This window comes from Macrobrachium nipponense, chromosome 12 (genome assembly GCF_015104395.2).
Source record: "Macrobrachium nipponense isolate FS-2020 chromosome 12, ASM1510439v2, whole genome shotgun sequence".
NCBI lineage: Eukaryota > Metazoa > Arthropoda > Malacostraca > Decapoda > Palaemonidae > Macrobrachium > Macrobrachium nipponense.
This window is the reverse complement of record NC_087205.1, coordinates 51,872,089-51,893,985: the sequence shown is the minus strand read 5'-3', so window position 1 is coordinate 51,893,985 and position 21,897 is coordinate 51,872,089. Positions and strand designations below refer to the sequence as shown.

Genomic DNA, 21,897 nt, shown 5'->3' with positions numbered 1-21,897 from the left:
CATACATAATTGTATTCAAATCACGCTGTGCAGAAAACGGTCAAAGCTAACCAGTTACTTTTTTTGCGTTGTATTGTACACTAAATTGCGATCATTTTGATATATAATACATTGTAAAACAATAAAAGTAACACCGGAAAAATATTATCACAAAATGATGTACGAATTCGTAACGCGCGGACGCAAAAAAATATTTTTTTCAAAAATTCACCGTAATTCTAAATAATGTCTAGAGACTTCCAATTTGTTTAATTCAATAGACAAATGATTGAATATTACGATACTGTAAGAGTTTTAGATTAGAATTGCAGATTTCGACCATTTCGGACGAGTTAAATTTGACCGAATGTCGAAATTTTAATATATATATTTTTTCATATGCACATATTTCGAAGATGGAAAAAGCTACAACCTTCAATTATTTTTTATTGTATTCTTCATGTATTTGCGCACATTTTGATATATGAAACAAAATCTATAAAAAAGGCTTAATATGAAAAGGAGCAAATATTAGGATAATGCCATGTACGTATTTCGGAGGACTTGCGGCCGCGAATCGGCGCGCGGAGTGAAGGTAAATATATTTTTCAAAAATTCACCATAAATCACAATATTGTTTTAGAGACTTCAAATTTGTTTCAAAAATGAAGGAAACATGACGGAATATTACTAGAGGCCGTAGAGTTTTAGCTTACAATTGCGTTTTTCAACTATTTCGGTAGAGTCAAATTTGACTGACCGAACGTGGTTTTTTTTTTTCTATTTATCGTGATTTATATGCAAATATTTCGAAAAAAGAGAAAAGCTACAACCTTCAATCATTTTTTAGTTGTATTCTACATGAAATTGCGCACATTTTCATATATAAACCTTTATGAAACAGCTAATTTTAAATGGTGCAACATTTCGACAATCGCACAAAAAAATTCTGATTTTTTCGGAAGAGTTACCGCGCGAACGTAACGTATTTTTTTTTTTTTCATAAATTCACCATAAATCAAAATATTGTGCTAGAGACCTTCCAAGCGTTGCAAAATGAAGGTAAAATGATTGAATATTACTAGAATATAAGAGTTTTAGCTTACAAATTGCGTTTTTCGACCATTTCGGTAGAGTCAAAAGCTGACCGAAAGTTGAAATTTTTGCACTTAACGTTATTTATATGAAAAATATTTCAAAAACTGATAAAAGCTACAACCATGGGTTGTCTTTTGTTGTATTGTGCATGAAATTGCGCAAATTTCCATATATAAAACTTTATGAACGGCAAATTTAAAAGGGTGCAAACATTAGGACAATCGCACGAAAAAATTTATCGGAAGAGTTATCGCACGAACGTAAGGAAAAAGTTTTTTCATAAATTCACCATAAATCGAAATATTGTGCTAGAGACGTCCAATTTGTTGCAAAATGAAGCAAATGATTGAATATCTATAATATAAGAATTTTAGCTTAACAAAATTGCGTTTTCTTGACCATTTCTGTAGAGTCAAATTTAAAGTGACCGAAGGTTGAAATTTTTTGCACTTATCGTTATTTATATGAAAATATTTCAAAATTGATAAAGCTACAATCATGAGTATTTTTTAGTGTATTGTGCATGAAATTGCGCACATTTTCATATATAATACTTCATGTAAAGGATAATTTAAAATGGTGCAATAATTATGTTCAAAGTGACGAAATAATTTCCGAGATGTGTCACTGATACTTTTAGTGCGATAAGAAAGAAATTCGCGCTTGCGCGCCTGCGTAGCGATTGTAAACAAAACAACGCCTTGATCCGTGAACTCCCAGCATCCCCCAAGGCGCGTGATACAAAAGTTTTCGGCTGGTAGGCCTATAAGTATTTTTCCGCGAATTTTTAAAAAAACTTTTTTGAGCCGACGTATGATACGTCCAATCGGCATACGGGAGACATTTTGACTCGACGTTTAATACGTCCAATCGGCGTAAGAGGGTTAAGGATGACCGCTAGGGGCGCTGCTGTCCGTGGCGTCGGTAGTAGTAGTAGTAGCGGCCGCATCACCCTTTAGTAACAGCTCTCTCTGGTGGGGATTTTATGTTGGAAGGTCTAAATGGTAAATGACTCGTGGTAGTGATCCCACTCGCCTATATTCCCATACCGACACTTCTTTTATAGAGTGAGCGAGTCAGTTTTACTGACATTTTCTTAATTTTGTTTTTCTCTGGTAATTTTAGATTAATTTTACCTAGAAATAATGATCTTAAGGATATTTCATAGGGCGACACGAGCCAATCACCCAGAAATAGATTTTTCCTACGTCAAAATCCTTTTTTTATTGTTTTTTTCATAAGGAAAAAAACTTCAAATATTGTTTACTGTATATACTCTTGTAAAGTTTGGCATTTAAAGGCCAATTTTATGGCCTAAAATATACGGATTGAACATAACATGAGGTATAGGGTAAAACACCGCTGTGTGGACAGGCGGACACTGTATCGTTGCGTGGCCACTTTCCCAAAAAATAACTTTAGCACTCCCAGTATCCTGAATTAGACGCCAGTCATAACCCAACCGGCATGGAAACAACAGATCGAGACCTCTCCTTTCCTCTTGCAGTAAGTGTTTTCTTTCAAGTCACAAAATAATGCCATAATTTCCAGTTAAACAAACGTTAATGAAAGTCTAGCCATGCACGGTGCAAACTTCCCTCCATGATGCTTTCGAAATTTTTCTTATAACACCTTATGTTTAGAAGACTGACGCCATCTCGATGTTTGCGGAGTCACCCGTGTCAATAAACTTCCCATTTCCTGTGCTTAATATGCACACCATTTGTACCCATAGACGCTGGGACACTTTCTTCATAACAATCTTAAACGACAAGGTGTATCGGCCTCCGGACGGGAAAACATGTCGATTGTTCGGGAAGATAAGTCAAGTATATCTTAGTTTTACCAGACTACTGAGCTGATTAAAAGCTCTCCTAGGGCTGGCCCGAAGGATTAGATATTTTTACGTGGCTAGGAACCAACTGGTCACCTAACAATGGGACCTACAGCTATATCGAGAAATGAATTTCTATCACCAGAAATAAATTCCTCTGATTCCGCGTTGGCCGAGCCGGGTTTCGAACTTCGGACCACCGGATTGGCAGCCAAGCGCAAAAACCACTTGTCCAGTGAGGAACTTGTCCGGGAAGAAGACAAAGAAGAGTGCAGTAGATAACATTTGAATAATTAGTTAAAGACCAGAATAAGGTTATGAATTGCATATATTTATTATGTATTAATGATAATTCATTTGGAAATATTCGTTGTTGTACAAGTAATCAGAATCCTGACACAAATTTCATTGGTTTTGCTGTTATATAGCTACAGTGTTGCCAATTGTTTTTGTATTTACCCTCCAAACTTGGGATAAGACTTACAAAAAACATGGAAATAAGTTAATTTAGTGTATCTATTGGCAATATATATGTATATATGTGTGTATATATATACATATATATATATAATATATATATATATATATATATATATATACTATATATAATATATATATATATATATATATATATATATATATATATATATACATACACATATACACACACACACATATATATATATATTATATATATATATATATATATATATATATATATATATATATATATATATATATATATATATATATATGTGCAAACTTTTAGAGACTAGGCTAAGCCTACCGTATTTTATTGGATTTCCTGACAACGAAGTCAACAAAGTAGTGTTTCTTTCCACAGAAGTCGACAAACTTATTTTTGTATAATGTCCAAGACACTAAATATAATGTTGTTTTACTTATCTGAGAATCCTTTATTATTGTTGTGTTGTTTTTAATCTATGGCTGTTCTACGCTACAATAAGAGCAGAAGTGAGGGGAGAAAAAACACAACTTGTACACTAGTTTGTTTGTATGTTTGTATGGTGTTTTTACGTTGCATGGAACTAGTGGTTATTCAATGGAATGGCCGAGAATCAAACTCGCAACCACCGAGGTGGGGCGCCAACACCATGCCAACCATGCCACTGAGGCACTTCGTACACTAGTATCTGATACCAAATCATGTTACAAGTCTTGTCTCTGGCTACTTCAAACTCTTTTAGTCAATAGCCTGTTGTCATGGAGAGAGAGAGAGAGAGAGAGAGAGAGAGAGAGAGAGAGAGAGAGAGAGAGAGAGAGAGAGAGAGTATCCATAACTTTTTTTATTACAGTTAATAGATTGATATTAAGGGATTTTCATTTAACATCTGATTGACAGTTTTACTATCAATATTTGAAAATTAGCAAATAAATTATTAACCACACACACAGAGACAGAGAGAGAGAGAGAGAGAGAGAGAGAGAGAGAGAGAGAGAGAGAGAGAGAGAGAGAGAGAGAAACTACTGACAGTACATACACCTAAAAGAATCAGCGTATGCAGGGTAAATTTATTGTATAAAAACATAAGTTTTATTTTACCTTAATCGCATGAATAATGCAAAATCCAAGATGAGTAAAAACAGATGTAAAGAATTAAATTCTTCTCTCTTCACTTTTACTCGTAGTAATTCCTTTGTGTTTTATCTTATTGATTTTAGAAAGAGATGATTTAGTTGTACAATAAATACCAAATCCTATGGTCTGACCAAAACTTTCCTATCTTTTGCAAAATTTGAGATAAATGAAGAAATATAAACATATTGCTAGTTTCCTAAACTACAGACAAAAATAACAGCCAATCAGAGGCCGCCAAACAAATGTCTTGTAGGTATAGGGCTCACCCAAGAATCTACCTTAAGTGAACCAACTATAGTGAGTCATCTGAGGAAAGGAGAAATTCTGACTCCCTAAGTGACAATCTGGACACTGGTACTAAAGTTGATTTACTTAAAGGTAGATTCTTGTGCCTACGAGGCATTTGTTTGGCGGCCTCTGATTGGCTTGTACCAGGAGGTAGGCTGCTCGCTCAGTGTGTCATATTTTCATTTGCAACTCATAAAACTAGCAATATGTTTATATTTCTTCATTTATGTCACGTTTTGCAAAAGATAGGAAAGTTTTAGTCATAACAAAGGATTCAGTATTAATTGTACAACTAAATAATCTTTTCCTGAAATCAATAAGATAAAACACAAAGGAATTACGAGTAAAAGTGAACAGAGAAGCATTTCATTCTTTATACGTACCTGTATTTATTTATCATCGGATTTTGCATAATTCATGCAATCAAGATAAAATAAAGCGTGTTTTCATATGATAAAATCACCCTGAATACGCTGGTGCTTTCAGATTTTAGATGCATGTAATAAGTGAAGAGAAAACAAGGAATATGTCTTATCATAATGATTTATAGGCATAATGCCAAGCACTGGGTAACTAAGGCTAATCAGTGCTGAAAAGGAATTGACAGCGAAAAGGTTTGAAAGGTGTAACAGGAGGAAAGCCTTGTAGTTCCACTACAAATTAATTGTTAGGAAAGGGTGGAATGTAAGATGAAAGAAAGATATGAAAGGAGGTACAGTAAAAGGAATGAAAGTAGTTGCAGCTAGGGGCTGAAGGGACACTGCAAAGAACCTTAAGTGATGCCTACATAGCACCGCATGCGGTGCACTGACAGCACTACCCAGGAAGTCACCCTTTCTTAATTCTTTGTTGCATATTACTTCACTGAGATTATCATTCCATATCACTCAAATAAGTCTCAGATATCTCTTTCGTTTGAAAATATATTCATATAATAAAATTAAAAACAATATTCTGAAACAACCTGATTCAAGTTGAAGAGTGTGAAGTCTGTCCACAGAATTCAACTGCTTTGCTGGACTGAATTCCCCGCAGCCCTCCTAGATCTGAGCTAACGATACCAGATGCATCCATTTGATTATATTATTTTTTCCTTATCACTTATGTCCAGACATGCTATATGACATTGGATTGAAAATGTTCAACAGTCATAATGGGAATTCTGTCTATCTATTTACAGAAAACTTAATGATATAACATGGTAAATATTGTCGAAACTGCAACCTCTTATATCACTAATTGGCAACTCAAATATCTTGCGGCGATAACAAATGCAACGCTGTCTTGCAGATCACATTCTCTCGGAAATACAGTCAAACTTGAATCATAATACGACATACTCTTCATTTTCTCTTCACATATAACACGCATCTAAAATCTGAAAGCACCAGAGTATTCAGTGTGAATTTGTGTATGAAAACACAAGTTTTATTTTATCTTGGTCGCGTCAATGAAGCAAAATCTGATAAGTAAAAACAGGTATAAAGAATTAAATGCTTCTCTCTTCACTTTTACTCGTAATTCCTTTGTGTTTTATCTTATTGATTTCAGGAAAAAATGACTTAGTTGTACAATTAATACCGAATCCTATAGTATGACCAAAACTTTCCTATCTTGAGCAAAGCGTGAGATGATTGAAGAAATATAAACATGTTGCTAGTTTTCTAAGCCACAGAAGAAAATAAAGAGACACTGAGCGAGCGGCCTACCTCCCGGTATCAGCCAATCAGATGCCACCAAACAAACGTCTCATAGACAAAAGAATCTACCTGAAGTGAATCTACTATAGTAACCTTATGAATACCTATGGTACCTTACTCAGGTCAAAGCACAGGGGTCAGAACGGAAAAACTTAGAAATGGTAAACAAACTGGAGGGTTTTGAGAGAGAGAGCAAGTTTTGTTGTCCTGGGAGCTTGTCAAGGTTTAGAATTATTGAGAAAAAAAAAAAAGTTACAAAAGCAGCAAAGTCATATAAATTTAATCATAAAATGTACAAAGTTCTGCCATAGTATATTCTATCATAAAATCTATGCAATTTCTTTATGAACAAATTTCTAAACTTCATTATCTTGTTTACATGATTCTCCCAGATCATGTGAGAATAGCCAGAAAAAAAGGATTTCTTGAAGCATCTCAGATTTTAGAATTACGGAAAAAATAAAGACCGTCACAAAAGCATTGAGGTCATATACATTTTATCATAAATTATATGAAAAAATAGTTTCCCACTGTCTTGGAACCTAATCCCCAAGCTATAACAATTATTCTTAAGGGGAACTTATGACATATTTACGTAAGTTCTATTTACAAAAGATCATTGTGAAAGTATTCCTCATGTACATGGATAGTTATCTATGTTTAGTATAGTTTTAATACTTTTAAATTGCTTTTAAGAGATCTAAAATGGTCAAGTTCACTGCAAAGTGATAATATTATGAAATTGAAATTCATTGTACAGGCAGTCTCTGAGATTGAAATTCTTTGTACAGGCAGTCTCTGAGTTATATGTCAGGAATTCCCTTCCTATGCAGCAATGTAAGTCAAAAAATGGCGTAACCCAAGATACAGTGGTACCTAGAGATACGAGTTTAATTCGTTCCAGAACCGAGCTCGTAAGTCAATCAGCTCGTATCTCAAACGAATTTCTCCCATTTAAAATAACTAAATTCAATTTAATCCGTTCCGGACCTATGAAAAATCCCCAAACCATTGTAAATTATGAATAAAGATATGTTTTTAAATAACAAATAAACATGTATAATTAACAAATACATAACAAAATATGAAATGAAGAAATAAAAAGAGTTATTTAGCATAACAGTCTTACTTTGGAGACAGACGAGTGCGGCTAACGAAGGTGAACGGCGAGGAGGAGGGAGGGGGGAAGGGATGTAGGCACTCTAGACACGTACGTAAACGGCACTTTTTTAGAACTTAAAACTATTTTCGTAACTTTAAAACTAAAACTACACTTTCCTTATTTCAAATGAAAGAAAAAACTTAAAACAATGCACTTAACTTTAAACTTAAACTAAGCTTAACATTTACGTAAATTTAATTATCACTTGTTTTTGCCTTCTTGGCTGCACTTTCTGTACTTTCACTCGCAGCTCTTTTCAATAAAAATGTATCCAAAGAACTTTGCTTTTGCCTGCCTTTCAAAATGCTTCGAAAATGTGACAAACAAGTGTCATTAAAAAGCGCTGAAGCACGACCAGTTGCCACTTTTTCTGGGTGTTTCTTTTCAATGAAATTTTGACAGCTTTTCCCACATTGCCAGCATGTCTTTAATTTCACCTGTAGAAATCACTTCCTCCGGCTCTTCCTCCTCCTCACTCGTGTTAATCTCTTCCAGAACCTTCGTGTGTTGCATCATCTGCAGCTCCTTCAACTCCTCAGTTGAGAGTTCCTCCTCATGTTCTTCGACGAGTTCGTTGACGTCACCCTCATCTACCTCCAGACCCATCGACTTTCCAAGAGATACAATCTCCTCCAACTCTTCTTACTCAAACCCTTCGAAATCTCTTTCTGCAACAGCATCAGGCCATAACTTTTTCCATGCAGAGTTCAACGTTAGTCAATGATACGTAGACAGATCACGATGTTGTAGTGATCTTTCCAAAACTCTCGAAGGGTTAGATTTGTGTTTTCCGTCACTTCAAAGCAGCGGCGGAACAAGTGCTTCATGTACAGCTTTTTGAAGTTGGAAATGACCTGCTGATCCATCGGCTGTAGGATTGAAGTCGTATTGGGTGGGAGGTAGAGAACTTTGATAAACTGGAACTCCTCCAGAATATCATCTTCAAGACCAGGTGGGTGGGCTGGAGCATTATCAAGGATGAGCAATGCTTTCATCATGAGTTTATTTTCTTGCAGATACGTCTTCACAGCAGGGCCAAAGACGAGATTTACCCAGTCAGTAAAAAACTGCCACGTAACCCATGCCCTAGCATTGGCGCGCCACATAACGTGCAATTTTTCTTTCAGTATCTTGTGCGTCTTGAAGGCTCGAGGATTTTCCGAATTATAAACTAGCAGTGGCTTCACTTTACAATCACCGCTAGCATTTGCACATAATGCAAGGGTCAGACTCAGACGGTCCTTCATGGGTTTATGGCCTGGCATCATCTTCTCCTCTGCTGTGATGTAAGTCCTCCGTGGCATTTTCTTCCAAAATAGGCCCGTTTCATCGCAGTTGAACACCTGTTGCGGGATGTAGCCTTCCCTCGCAACAAGCGCAGCGAGCTTTTGGATGTATACGTATCGGCTGCTTTCACGTCTGCACTCGCAGCTTCGCCATGCCTCACCACTGAATGGATGCCAGTTCCCTTCTTAAAATTATCAAACCAGCCATGGCTTGCCTTAAACGCTTCTTCTGATGCCTCTTTAGAAGTTGATGCTTCTTTCTTCACTAAGTCGGCGTAAATACTCCATGCCTTCTCGCATATTACCGTCTCCATCACTGTATCTCCTGCCAACTCCTTCTCTTTCACCCACACGAGCAGAAGCTACTCCATTTCCTCGTGGATATTTGTCCTTAATTGGGAAAGAATTGTGGTTCCTTTTGCTGGTGTAGCAGTCTTGATGGCATCCTTCTGCTTCAATATCGTACAAATTGTCGATGTACTACAGTCATAGATCTTCGCGAGTTCAATCACTCGTGCGCCACGCTCATGTTTTTCTATTATTTCTTGCTTTAGTTCTATCGACATCATCCTCTTCTTCCTGTCACCATTGTCCTTAGCACTCACTTTCTTCGGCCCCATGATAACACAGAAAAAAGTTCAGTAATCACGCAAAAATCAAGCAAAAAAGAGTACAACGCACAAGATACACTTTGATTCAAGCGGGTAACACGTGTGAGTGAGCGAGAGAAGCTCTCGGATGATGCTCGACCCTGTGCGCCAACTAGCGGGACGCTCCGGAAACACGGCTCGCATCTCGGATTTGGGTTCGTATCTTGAACGAAAATATGGCCCGAGCTCCGGCTCGTATCTCAAAAAACTCGTATGTTAGGCTGCTCGTATCTTGAGGTATCACTGTATCAGAATATTTTAAGAAAACTTTACTTTTAATCCTTTGGATGTCTTGAAAATGACATAACCCGAGTTTTTACTGAACTTTTCATCAAACCATCTCTAAATTTTTACCATTCTGCCAATTTGAAGGAATATTAAAATTCCAATCTTTTTCACAGAAATAATTTTTGATGAATATATTTGAAGAGCGATAAAACCTAGTAACGACATACGTGGAGTCCAATGTAACCTGGGGACTGCCTGTAATACATAATTTTAGGGAGTTGGGAATGCTTCAATTCAATTTACATTTATGAGAAAAATTACTTAGTTTTTTCAACAAATTTTCTTGAATGAATTCTGTTTGTTAACTAATGCTTTAATGTAATGGAAATATTGACAGCACAATGAAAAAATTGCACAACAAACATTTGGGATAAAAGATGAAGCAGACTTTCCACAGTCTCAAAAAAAAAAAAAAATGGATTAAAGGGAGTGTCATATTCAGGTGCCTGGGTAGGTGCAGTAGGCCCCTCATGGTCCCCCTTCCTTTCTTGACATTTCCAATAGTGTAAATTTTTAATGATGACTGCTCATACTATGGATACATTACCTTTGGCTACCCTTATCATCTGCTGAACTAGATCAACTCCAGTTATGCATTCTGTGATGGGATGCTCCACCTAGAAGAGAACAGAGGATTTCAGTACAATTCAGAAAGAAATGCAAGTTTATGATACCTCTACATTTAAATAAGAATCTCTCAAAAACATTCTTTTAGAGTGTGGCCACTGTTCATCCGCAAAGGTGTTACTGTCATGGTCCCTCCAGGGCTCCACAAGGCAGGCCAACCAATCTAAAAAAAATACTCCTATCGTTAGTCTCATTTATAGTGCTGGTTGGCACAATGATAGGATATAAAGGACTTAAAACGAGGACTCTCTCTCTTGTCTACAGCGATTGCTTAACTTTCCCTACACAGATGTGGCAACAGCACATATATCAGCCATTTTCCTTATTACACTCATGTCTGTGTCAGTACAGGCAGTTCTGGTTATTGGCAGGGGTTCCGTTCTGACAGCTTGATGATAAGCAAAAATTGCTGATAATCAAAAATAGGCGATTTTTGGAGCTGATAACCGGTTAATGGAGCCTCTGTTAGGTATGAATTGGCACCAATACCCTATTATTGTGCTGATAACTGGATATCAGCTCATTTCAGCACTAGACAAGCTCCATAAAACCTGATCGCCAATAACCAAGACCGTCGATATCTGGGGACTGCATGTATACAAAAGTTCCAGTTGTTTGTTTTTAAAATTTTGAGGATTTTTTTATCATCATCATGGAGAATTTTACTTCAGAAGATTTATCATCATCATGAAGAATTTTACTTCTGAAGATTTATCATCATCATGGAGAATTTTACTTCAGAAGATTTATCATCACCATGGAGAATTTTACTTCAGAAGATTTATCATCATCATGGAGAATTTTACTTCAGAAGTTTATCATCATCATGGAGAATTTTACTTTACTTTAGAAGAAAGTTACGTACATACTATAGTTTTGCGACCCAGTGAAAAGTTCAAGTTCCTTAGCATTTTATCTGGGTTGCTGGGATGTATATCATCACCTGTCAATTTCTTTTGTAAACTTCTTGGAGGATGAACAGCGGCTACACAATAAAAAAAAAAAAAGGTTTTGATACAGGGAAAAACCTATTCTTGGTAGTTGCTATGAGTTCTCAAATCCATCCACTCTCCTTTACAAAAAGGCATGGGATCTAGGTTGAGAATCTGCCTTGCACAGACCTGGCAAGTAATAAGGAAAGTGACCAATAGATGTGCTGTTGCCACATCTAGTATATGAGAAGAAGAAGAGAAAACCGAGGAAGTTGCTGTAGACAAGAGAGAGTCCTCGCGTCTTGAGTCCTTTCTATTCTTTCATTGTCTCAGTGCTGAGACTAACTATAAGAGGGTTCTTTGAGATAGGTTGGTCAATCTTATGGAGCCCTGTGGGGATCATGACAGTAACTCCTATGAGGACTCACAGTAGCTTCCAAAAATAGGTTTTTCCTATGTCAAACCCTGTTTTTACTTTATTCAGTACATATATGAATTTTGTTTATTCCAAAATGGTATACTTACTGTATTTGTATGAAGAAGTGTAACAGAGTAAAACAACTACATATTTGTCTGGCCTTTATTTGTCTTCACTGATAATACTTTCAGTTAAGAATACGGAATATAACTTCATCAGAACCACTACTACTACATATATGTACTTGTGTAATATCTAATTTCATGTAATGTTCAAGCTTTCTTTTTTTAAATATAAATCATCATAAAAACTGTGTCAAGTTCTCATAGATTTTCTTAGTCTTCAGCAGTTTTGCACTGGAACATTAAGGCAGCCCCCAGTGTAGGACGAAGGTTCCATTCTTGAGATGCATCATAAGCCAGAAAATTGCCGAAAATCATCAAAAATCCTAAGAAAACCTTACTTTGAATGCTTAGGTGTATATTGAAAACTATGTAAACTGTATTTTTATTGTGATAAAAATAACAAATTTGACGTAATTTGTATTTTTCCTAGCTATACTTACCCCGAACTACTTATAGGAGAATCCTGGATGTCAATCCGGTACCGACCAGAAAAAACTGATTATTCCCTCCTGACCCCCAGTCAGGTATGCCCCAGGGTCAAAACTCACGACCTCTGACCTGCAGTCCTTTCCATGTCCCTAGAGCTCCTGCCCTCAGATACGCAGGGACGGATGGGAGGGCATAAAAATTTCGTAGTTCGGGGTAAGTATAGCTAAGAAAAATACAAATTACTTAAAACTTGTGAATTGTTCCGACGCCGTATACTTACCCCAAACTCCTTATAGGAGACTTAATCCTTAGGAGGCGGGAGTATCTAGGGAAGGAAGACTCCTTACCAGGAAGAGGTCACCCTCCTTCAGGCCAGAAGGAGGAGGGAGGCCCGCTCTGCCGAATTAGGGAGGAGGTAGGGGTCCCCTTGCCGTTTGGATGCAATCCCGACTGGTGGGCAACAGAGGGAATAACTCATGAGTGTAAAACAAAGGTCTGTAAGTCGAATATTCCTCCCATAGATTTACCTGAAGATTTGAGGAATTCTGCTGATCACATTGAAGGCCCAGAGTGGAGGGGGGAGGGGTAAGTTATAGAGGATGGGGATACCACATATACACACACACACATACAACGACATATAGCCCCCCTAGGCTAGGCTAGACCATCTATTGGCCCGCCCGACCGACCCTATCTCAAAGGCGTCAAGGGACCTCCTTGTACAATCTTTGAGGTAATGGGCTGTAAAGGTGGACTGATGCTTCCCCACCTCCGCCCTCAGGACGTGGGCGACGGCCATATTCTTGGAGAACAACAAGGAGGTGCCTATACCCCTGATGTCGTGGGGCTTCACGCCTTGTGGGGGGGGACCAGCCCCGCTTCCTCGTAGGCCCTCCTGATTGTCTCTCTTAACCAGAAGGAGATGGTGTTCTTTACCACCGCCCTCTTCTGCCGCCCGGTCGAGACAAAAAGATTTTGAATACCGGGGCGGAGACCTTCCATCCTGCCGAGATATTTTCTCACTGCCCTGACCGGGCAGAGGAGCAGGTCCTTGGGATCTTCAGACTGAGGAAGGGCTGGAATGGAGACCTTCACGAACCGCTCATCTACTACTGACGGGTTCTGGGTTTTGGCTACAAAAGACGGCACGAATTTGAAGGTTATTTCACTCCACCCCCTTGAATGGGATACCTGGTAGGAAAGCCCATGAAGCTCCCCCACCCTCTTGGTGGATGCTAAAGCCAAGAGGAAGACCGTCTTGAGTGTGAGCTCTCGGTCCATAATATCCTTAAGCGGCTCGAAGGGGGCTTTTTCAGAGAGTCCAGGACCCTGGCCACGTCCCATCGAGGGACTGCTAGGAACATGGGGGGGGGGGGGGGGGGTGGGGGGGGGGGGGGGGGGGGGGGCACGTCTGTTCGAATCCCCTAATGAGTAGGGAGATGTCCTTCGAACTCCCCAGGTCTACCCCTCTCTGATAGAAGACCTGGCTTGACCTGAAGGAGTTGGAGGCCATGCAACATAACTTCGTTCAAGAAGAGTCCTCTAACAGCGGCGAGGAGGAGGAGGAGGAGGACCCTGACAACGGCAGAAATTAAGGATGTTCTAGCTGCTTTTCAAGTGCAAACATTTGTAGAAAAGACACACCCTGAAAAGGCTTACACAGGTCGTATGCTTGCGCAGTTCGATGAAGTTTGCCTGAGTCGTTTCAGGAACATTTTGAAAAGCAGGCAGAAGTAATCTTCCTTGGATAGTTAAAGAGGCCTTTATTAGTAAGTAAACAGGAACGTCCAAGTGATAAGAAAAAACAGAAAATTGGAAGTGGTGAAGAAATTGAAATTAAAAAAAAAAATGTAAAGTAAAAGAGTAAAAAAATTAAAAAATCAGAAAAAGGCAAAAAAAAGAAAGAAATTTAATTTTAAGTTTTTTGTGAAGTTAAGTGTTGCTGTTTTCTGCCATTTGTTAATGTGTTTTGTAAAGTTTAGTGTTAATGTTTTCTGCCATTTTTTAATGTGTTTTGTAAATTTAAGTGTTCATGTTTTCTGCCATTTGTCCTCCCCCTCTGTCACCACTTTCGGACATCGCCTCACTCGAAAGGTAAGGTTCCACATTTTACTACATACGTACGTACAGTATTTCTTGTACCCTGTACACTAATACACTTTATTTACAGGTACTACAATCATGGTTAGGTTAGGTACTGAATGGTCCAAATTGTTGTATTTCATTGTTTATTGGTCAATTTAGCTTTATTATAAAATTTACTGTGGTGTTTTTGTAGGGCTTGGAACGAATTAGGCAATTTACATGTAAAACATAGTTCTAGATACAAAATCAGGTTACGAAGGCCGCTTCGGAATGTATTAATTTCGTAACCTGAGGCACTACTGTATATATATTTACACAGTCCCCGGCTTACGAGAGGGGTTCCATTCTTGAGATGTGTCATAAGCCGAAAATCGTTGTAAGCCAGAAAATCGTTAAAAATCCTTAAAAAAAAAAAAAAAAAAAAAAAAAAAAAAAAAAAAAAAAAAAAAAAAAAAACTTACTTTTAATGCTTTAGGTGTTGTAAGGTTCAGTTCTTGTTTTTGTCTGGAACAATCGCTCTCTCATTGTTCCCTTGTTGATGGTGCCCTCTTTACCCAGTAGTGCTTGTTTTTCTCTTTGTAAGAGGTGACTTTTGCTCCTTGCATTTTTATCAACTTTAGTCAGGTTTGGGATAGCAGCAAGTATCAATCTCGACGGCATAGCAGCTTGGAGAATTTTGGAACAGAAGGTATTTCGTTACCTGTGGCCCTTTGCACTTCGAGGATGATTTTGATGGCTGAACCTTGTCCATCGAATGAACAGTGTTGTTCCTGTTGGACAGCATACTTTCTGTTGCCTTGACTTTGGCGATCATTTGTGTTTTTGGAGATGTTCCTGTTGGTTGTTATAGTGTGGGGTTTTTCCATGATTGTGCAGCAGTTCCATGGTGTTCGTTCTCTTAGACTTTTGTGGTCTTGAAATCTCTGTGTAGATTGTCGTCATGTGTTCTGTACTACACGAGGTTATGATAAATGTAATTCTCCAGATAATGTTGTATTGTTACCTTGTCATTTTGTACAAGTAGTTTGGTATTCATGCTGCTTAATTTGTTGTATTGTTACCCTATTAACTATTGGTATTCATAATATTAAAGTATTTCAATGTGTCCATTTATGCTGCTTAGGTATTTCAATGTTGTGTTCATTTATGCTGCTTAAGTGTTTCCATGTGTGCAACTTATGAAGGTTGTTGTACCATTATATTATTTGATGCTGTCGGTGCACTTGTTTATGCTGTCTATGATTTGTTTTGTTATTGATGTACCTAATGTATTTAACTAAAATGTTAACTGCAATTTGATATGTTTACTGTTTACTATGTTGATGATGTTTATTCAAGTAACCTTTATTTTTGCTGCATCTGTTAGTGACTCGTTTGCCATTCAATTTAGATTGGTAATGTATTTATTTTTGGACCAAACCGGACTCACTTGTATATATGTGAATAGTTAAGGTTAATAAAGTAGTTTTAAGGTAATTTTGTTGTTTTGCTGAAGTCCTTTTCCCGTTGTTGCCTCTACCCCTGCCAGTCTTTCCAGACCCACTGCAAACCCATGCACTGCACCATCAATGGAATGAACACAATCAATAGATGAGATGATATGACACCAGCGCCCCTCCACCCTCCATATATTCAGTTTAATGAACTGAAGAGTAGAAAGAGTTACTACTTGGTTGGATATGGGTTACACTTCCTAGCGCCTACAAAAGTTTATTCCTCTTGATTATGCTAACAGACTATCCTCAGTTATCAAAATTTTTGAGGTATCCTACACCTTGTGAGTCTTAGACCTCTCAGATGTCAGGGACTTTTATCTTACAGCTGTAATACAATAATTGAGTACAAACACTAAAAACTAATCTTTTAAACTCTCATAACCTAAACTTTGACATCAACATGAAAATCTCATACAAAACTTATTTAAAATAGGTAATGACACAAAATAACATAAAAAGTTTCCATTCTCACCTGCAATCTGGTGTTCATTTCCAAAAAATAAAAGTTCTTGTTTGAGTCAACAAGAAATTCAACTGTTCCTGCTGATGAATACCCTATTTGTTTTGCAAGTGCCACAGCTTGTTCCCCCATTGCTTTACGGGTAGCAGAATCTAAAAACACACTGAAAAAGAGGTTCAAAATATTAGGCAGTTTACACTCTTGCTACTACTGGGTTGTATCACTGAGGAACAATGGCAGTGGTGTAACAAAACATTAACACAGATTTTTTTTCAAAGGATTACATTTATACACTGTAAAAAGAATCCAAATACTATACTGTGGATGAATACACTGAACATCACATTGTGCAGGTAAACTTATCCTCAGCTTCACTAAATAATACAATTGTGATTACAAAGTGAAGTCTCCTCAAGCATATATAACTTACCCATAAAATACAGTACAGGCATAATTATAGTATACTAGGTTCTTTTGATGAGGTCATAAAATGAAAAATTCTTAATATGCAAGAAGGGCTCATAATTATTTAAAGCTTCTCAATATGCATGACACATTTGTGTTAAGCAAACCAATATCCCTGGATATATGGAAAACTGATCAAAAATGGTATTTTTATAATAAAATCAAATTTGGTATATACTTACCAGGTAATTACATAGCTAAAAGTTCTAAGTATTGAAAGTTAGAAAATGTTGAAATTCATGGCAGTGATTCTTTTGTTTTTCAATGTAGGTAAATGGCTCCGCCAACTTTCGGGAAAGACAGGAATAACTGAGCAGAGAAAACCAATTTGTTTACGTAATATCCATGTGTGGGGAGGCAGGCAGACTCTCATTCTGTAATTACTTGGTAATTATATACAAAATATAATTTTATTATAAAAATACCATTTTTGTATATGTAACTTACAAAGTAATTTTACACAGCTGATTCCCACATTGACAAGAGTAGGGATACAAGGAGTATTCTATTCCCATACAATGTTAATAAAAACAATGAAATGAGAAAGAAATCTCTGCCAAACACTCTCAGAGTTCTTGTTGATTCCTTACCTGTTAAGAGAGCAGCAAGTATGATAATATTGCCTCTGGTATCACACTATCTTAATTAGTAGAGACAGGGCAGTAAATCCTAAGGTCACCTACTACATAATTGGGAGCCTCATAGTGAAGGACTAACAAATAGATGCCCTTGCCCAGGGTGCAGTACCCACAATACAACAAACAGAGAAAGCAAAACCTTCACCTACATTTATATATAGTATTTAAATCACCACCACCCCAACCATAAAACCTGGTGGGTACCCAAGTACACTGTACCCCTAGACTTCCCAAAAACACAACATAAGACTCATGGAAAAATGTGATAAAGGAAAACACTCTTCCTACACTCCCTCTCCCAATATCATGCCAGCCAACAATGAGGTTTCCAAGTTACTGCAATCCTTATACGTCGTCTCCATGTCCTGAATATAATGAGTAGGAAATACCAACTTGCACTCCCAGTTAGTCATTTTCAAAATGGATGTAAGACACAGATTGCATTTGAAAGCTAATGTAGTCACTACTGATCTGACTTCATGTGCTTTTACTTTCAATAATATGCAATCTTCCTCTGCAACTTGAGTGTGTGGTTCCCTAATTACATCCCTCAGGAAGAAGGATAACACATTTTTTGTAAGCGGATGTGATGGCTCCTTGACTGAAGCCCAGAGGTTACTAGATGGACCTCTAATTCCCTCCATTCTATTAAGATAAAACTTAAGTGCTCTTACAGGGTACTGCACTCTTTTCTTAATTTTCTGATCCTAGAATTCCTCCCAAGCTCTTAATTCTAAAGGATCGAGGACATGGTTTAGTGGCATTCTCATTTTTAGCGAGAAATCCCAATGTAAGTGAATATATTGCATCGTCTGCCACAAAACCGACTCTTTTGTCCATGGCTTGTAGGTATTTCTATAACTCTCTTGGCTGTTGCAAGAGCCACTAAGAGGGTCTTCTTTGTTAAACTGCAAAAAGAGGATGAATCCAGGGGTTTGAATTGAAAAGTAGTAAGCCACTTTAGCACTGTGTAAATGCCACGAGACAACTTCCGCGTTCCTCATCATCATATAAATGGATCTAATTAAGTCTGAAATATCCTTATTTCTGGGTAATTCGATGCCTTTATGCCTGAACACCAAACCAAGCCTCGCTCTGTATCCTTTTATGGTGGAAGTTGCTAATCCTTTTGTTTCCCTCAGAAATAAAAGGAAATCCACAATCTCTGTGTTAAAAGATGTTTTAGTAGAAGAGACTATTGTTTTTATACCAGTTTTAGAATATTATCCACTTGCTTTGGTATACATATGTTAGCTGATGATTTACGTCTGCACTTGGAAATAGCTTCTGAAACCACTCTCAAAAACCCTTTTCCTCTGTGGAGTCTTTTGATAGTTTGTACCATGTCCGAACCTGAGAAGACAACTTTTGATGAAAGTAGTTGACATGGGGCTGTCTGAACTTTTTCTTTTGAGGTAAAAGTCTTGGAAAGTCTACCAGCAGACTCATTAGTTCTGGGAACCATTCCCTATCAGGATCATTGTTACATTTTGATGATAAAACTTGTTCAATACCTCCCCAATCACTGCGAACAGGGGATATGCGTAGAGGAACTTGTGGGACTAATCAAGTAGCATGGCAACTGTTGCCCATGCTTAGAGGATCCAAAATTGGGGAGCAAAATGGCAGTAGTTGAAAGTTTTTTCAATGTCGCAAATAGGTCCAACATTGGTGTCCACCATAATTCCCACAGGTCTAGACAGACCAATGGATCTAAGATCCAATCTGATTAAATGACTTGGTTCCAGGAGTTCAGCTGGTTCACCAAGATGTTTATTTTTCCTTGTACAAATCTGGTGATCAATGATGTCTGATTCTACTTCGCCTATATACACGAGCAGGTCCCTTGCTACCTCGCAGAGGGAGAAAGTGTGTGTTCCTCCTTGTTTGCTTATATAAGCTAGAGCTGTTGTGTTGTCCGAGTGGACTGCAACTGTCCTCCTGGACACTATGGAGGAAAAGTCCATCAGAACCAAATGTATTGCTTTTAACTCCTTGACACTTATACGCCAATGAAATGGATCTTTCAACCACGTCCTAGAGATTTCTTTGCTTTCTGAAATGGCTCCCCAGCTCAGATCCGATGTATCGGAATAGAAACTTAGGTCTGGGTTCTGAGGAAACAGGGACTTCCCTTCTAGCAACCTGTCTCAATTTCCACCAATGCATGTGTTTTGATTTCTGGGGTGATTGGAGACTTGAAGGAGTTGGTTTGGCTTTTCCTGTCCCACTGTCTCTCAGGTAGAAAATTCTTAGATGAAGTCTCCCTAGGGAGATAAACTTAGAACCTACTTAGATGAAGTCTCCCTAGGGAGACAAACTATTCTATTGAGGCTAATGTTCCCAGGAGGCTCATCCAGCTGTTAGCTGTACTTTACTGAACATTCAGGTACTTGTCTACTTTCTGCAGTCAAAACTCCAATATTTTCGGGAAGCGAAAAGCCTGAAAATGAAGAGAGTTGAGAGTCATTTCCAAATAAACTATCTCCTGACAAGAAGTCATCAGTAATTTTTGGTGATTTACTACTAATTCTAGTTTCTGTGCAAGGAGAAGTATTTTCTGAAGGTCCTCCGTATATTGTTCCTTCAACTTTGGTCAAAGAAGCCAGTCATCTAGGTAGAATGCTATGTTGATCCCCATCAGATGGAGCCAACCTGGTAAGGGAGCAAGGATGCATGTGAATATTTGAATGACAGTTGATAGGCCTAAGCATAGTGCCTGAAACTGAAACACTTGCTTGTAATAATTTTTTAAAGTTTGCTTCTTACGAAGGTTGTGATTTACCAATTTCATATAAAACTTGTTTAGAATGTCCAGTCTTCTTCCAACTGAATGATTCAATTTTATCAATAAGATGGAGTATCAGACCACCAAGGTACTTTATGGTTGTTAGGGTGTGGTATAGAGTGAGGCATGGTTTTGTGTGTCATTTTTGATAACTTTTAAAATAAAATCCTTAGTTTCCTTGTGGGCGCTTTCATTTTTTAATGGGGGGACTAGTCTTGCATAAGTAGTACATTCCAAGTCAACTTGATGAATATCATAATTAGTAATATGTTTAATAGGGTTATTTTGTAAAAAATTAAATTAAATTTGGGAAATGTTCACTGATAAATAGTGTGTCACATCTGTTTTATTTAAATCGATCTTTTATTTTGGATGTGCAAAGTTCAGCACCTGCTGAAGGGAAAGTCCCATGTGGTTTTGTGAAATAAGGGATTTTGATGAAGGAAAATCTATTTCTGGGCAAAGGACCTGTGTCGCCCAGTGAAATAGGTTCCTTTAGCACACATTTCTAAGGTAAAATATTGCTATAATACCAGAGAAAAGCTAAATTGGAAATGCCAGATTATTCTGGCTCGCTCACCTTTATTATAAGGTGTCGGTATGGTTTCTGGGGCGAGTGAAACCACTACCACAGGTCCTTTTCCATTTAGCCTCTTCCTTCTTCAAAAACCTCAACTAGAGAGGAGCCGACCTAAGGCTCACTACTCGCTACCACTACGGCTAGTGCCTCTGACGTCATTCCTGCAGATAGCTCCCAAGCTTGGCCAGACAGGGGGGGAAAGGTAAGGGTGGGATTTCACTGGGCAACACAGGTCCTTTGCCCAGAAATAGATTTTTCCTTCGTCAAAATCCCCCTTTTCTGGGCTCAGCCTGTGTCGCTCCGTGAAATAGTACCAGAGAATAATGCCAAGCTTGGGAAGAGGCAGTACATAAATAACTACAACAGGATAATCAAAAACAATTAAGGTTAGTTGCTATAATCTAAATCAAGTTACAAACAGGTAACATGATGGCAATACAACCTTAATACTAGACAAAAGATCAAACCATCACAGTAAGCATACATTAAGATCAAAGGCAGTTATAAAATAATCAATATGTACAATATATTACATCCAAGGACCAGTACGACTGTGATGTAACTGGGCTAGGGCAAGAATGCTAGCGAGGCCGGTAGGAAGGAAAAGGCAAAGGAGAGGCATAAGCTGGACTACTTACTACTAACCCCAGCAGTGTCAGGGGAAACTGTTTCCCGCTGCCACTGCTGGAAATTTAAGGACTTCTAAGGACTTACGATAATGGCGTTTGAATACTGTCGGAGATTTCCAGCCTGTGTACTTCTTCAGATCTTCAAATTTCATGTTGGAAATAATTAATTGAGGTAGCTATTGCCCTAATATCATGTACCCGTGGGAAGGACTGTGGGTTGGCCTGTTTAATAAAATATAAAATTTGTTGTCTAATTCCTTTTAGGGAAATAGTGCCACCTTTTTCTCTAATGAACAGAGGGCCAGAAGATATCAGGGCAGTCCTGTCTAAAAATGCTTTC

At 37.9% G+C, this 21,897-nt stretch overlaps 1 protein-coding gene across 1 annotated transcript in view; it reads right to left on the bottom strand.

Moving 5' to 3' along the window:
* Positions 1-21,897, bottom strand: part of LOC135224528 (propionyl-CoA carboxylase alpha chain, mitochondrial-like) — a 309,211-nt gene that overhangs the window by 127,341 nt on the left and 159,973 nt on the right. The window contains exons 7-8 of the mRNA XM_064263599.1: positions 16,470-16,620; positions 10,433-10,502 (exon numbers count right to left, since the gene is read on the bottom strand). Of these exons, the coding sequence (XP_064119669.1) occupies positions 10,433-10,502; positions 16,470-16,620 (221 nt within the window). The remainder of the gene's footprint in view (positions 1-10,432; positions 10,503-16,469; positions 16,621-21,897) is intronic.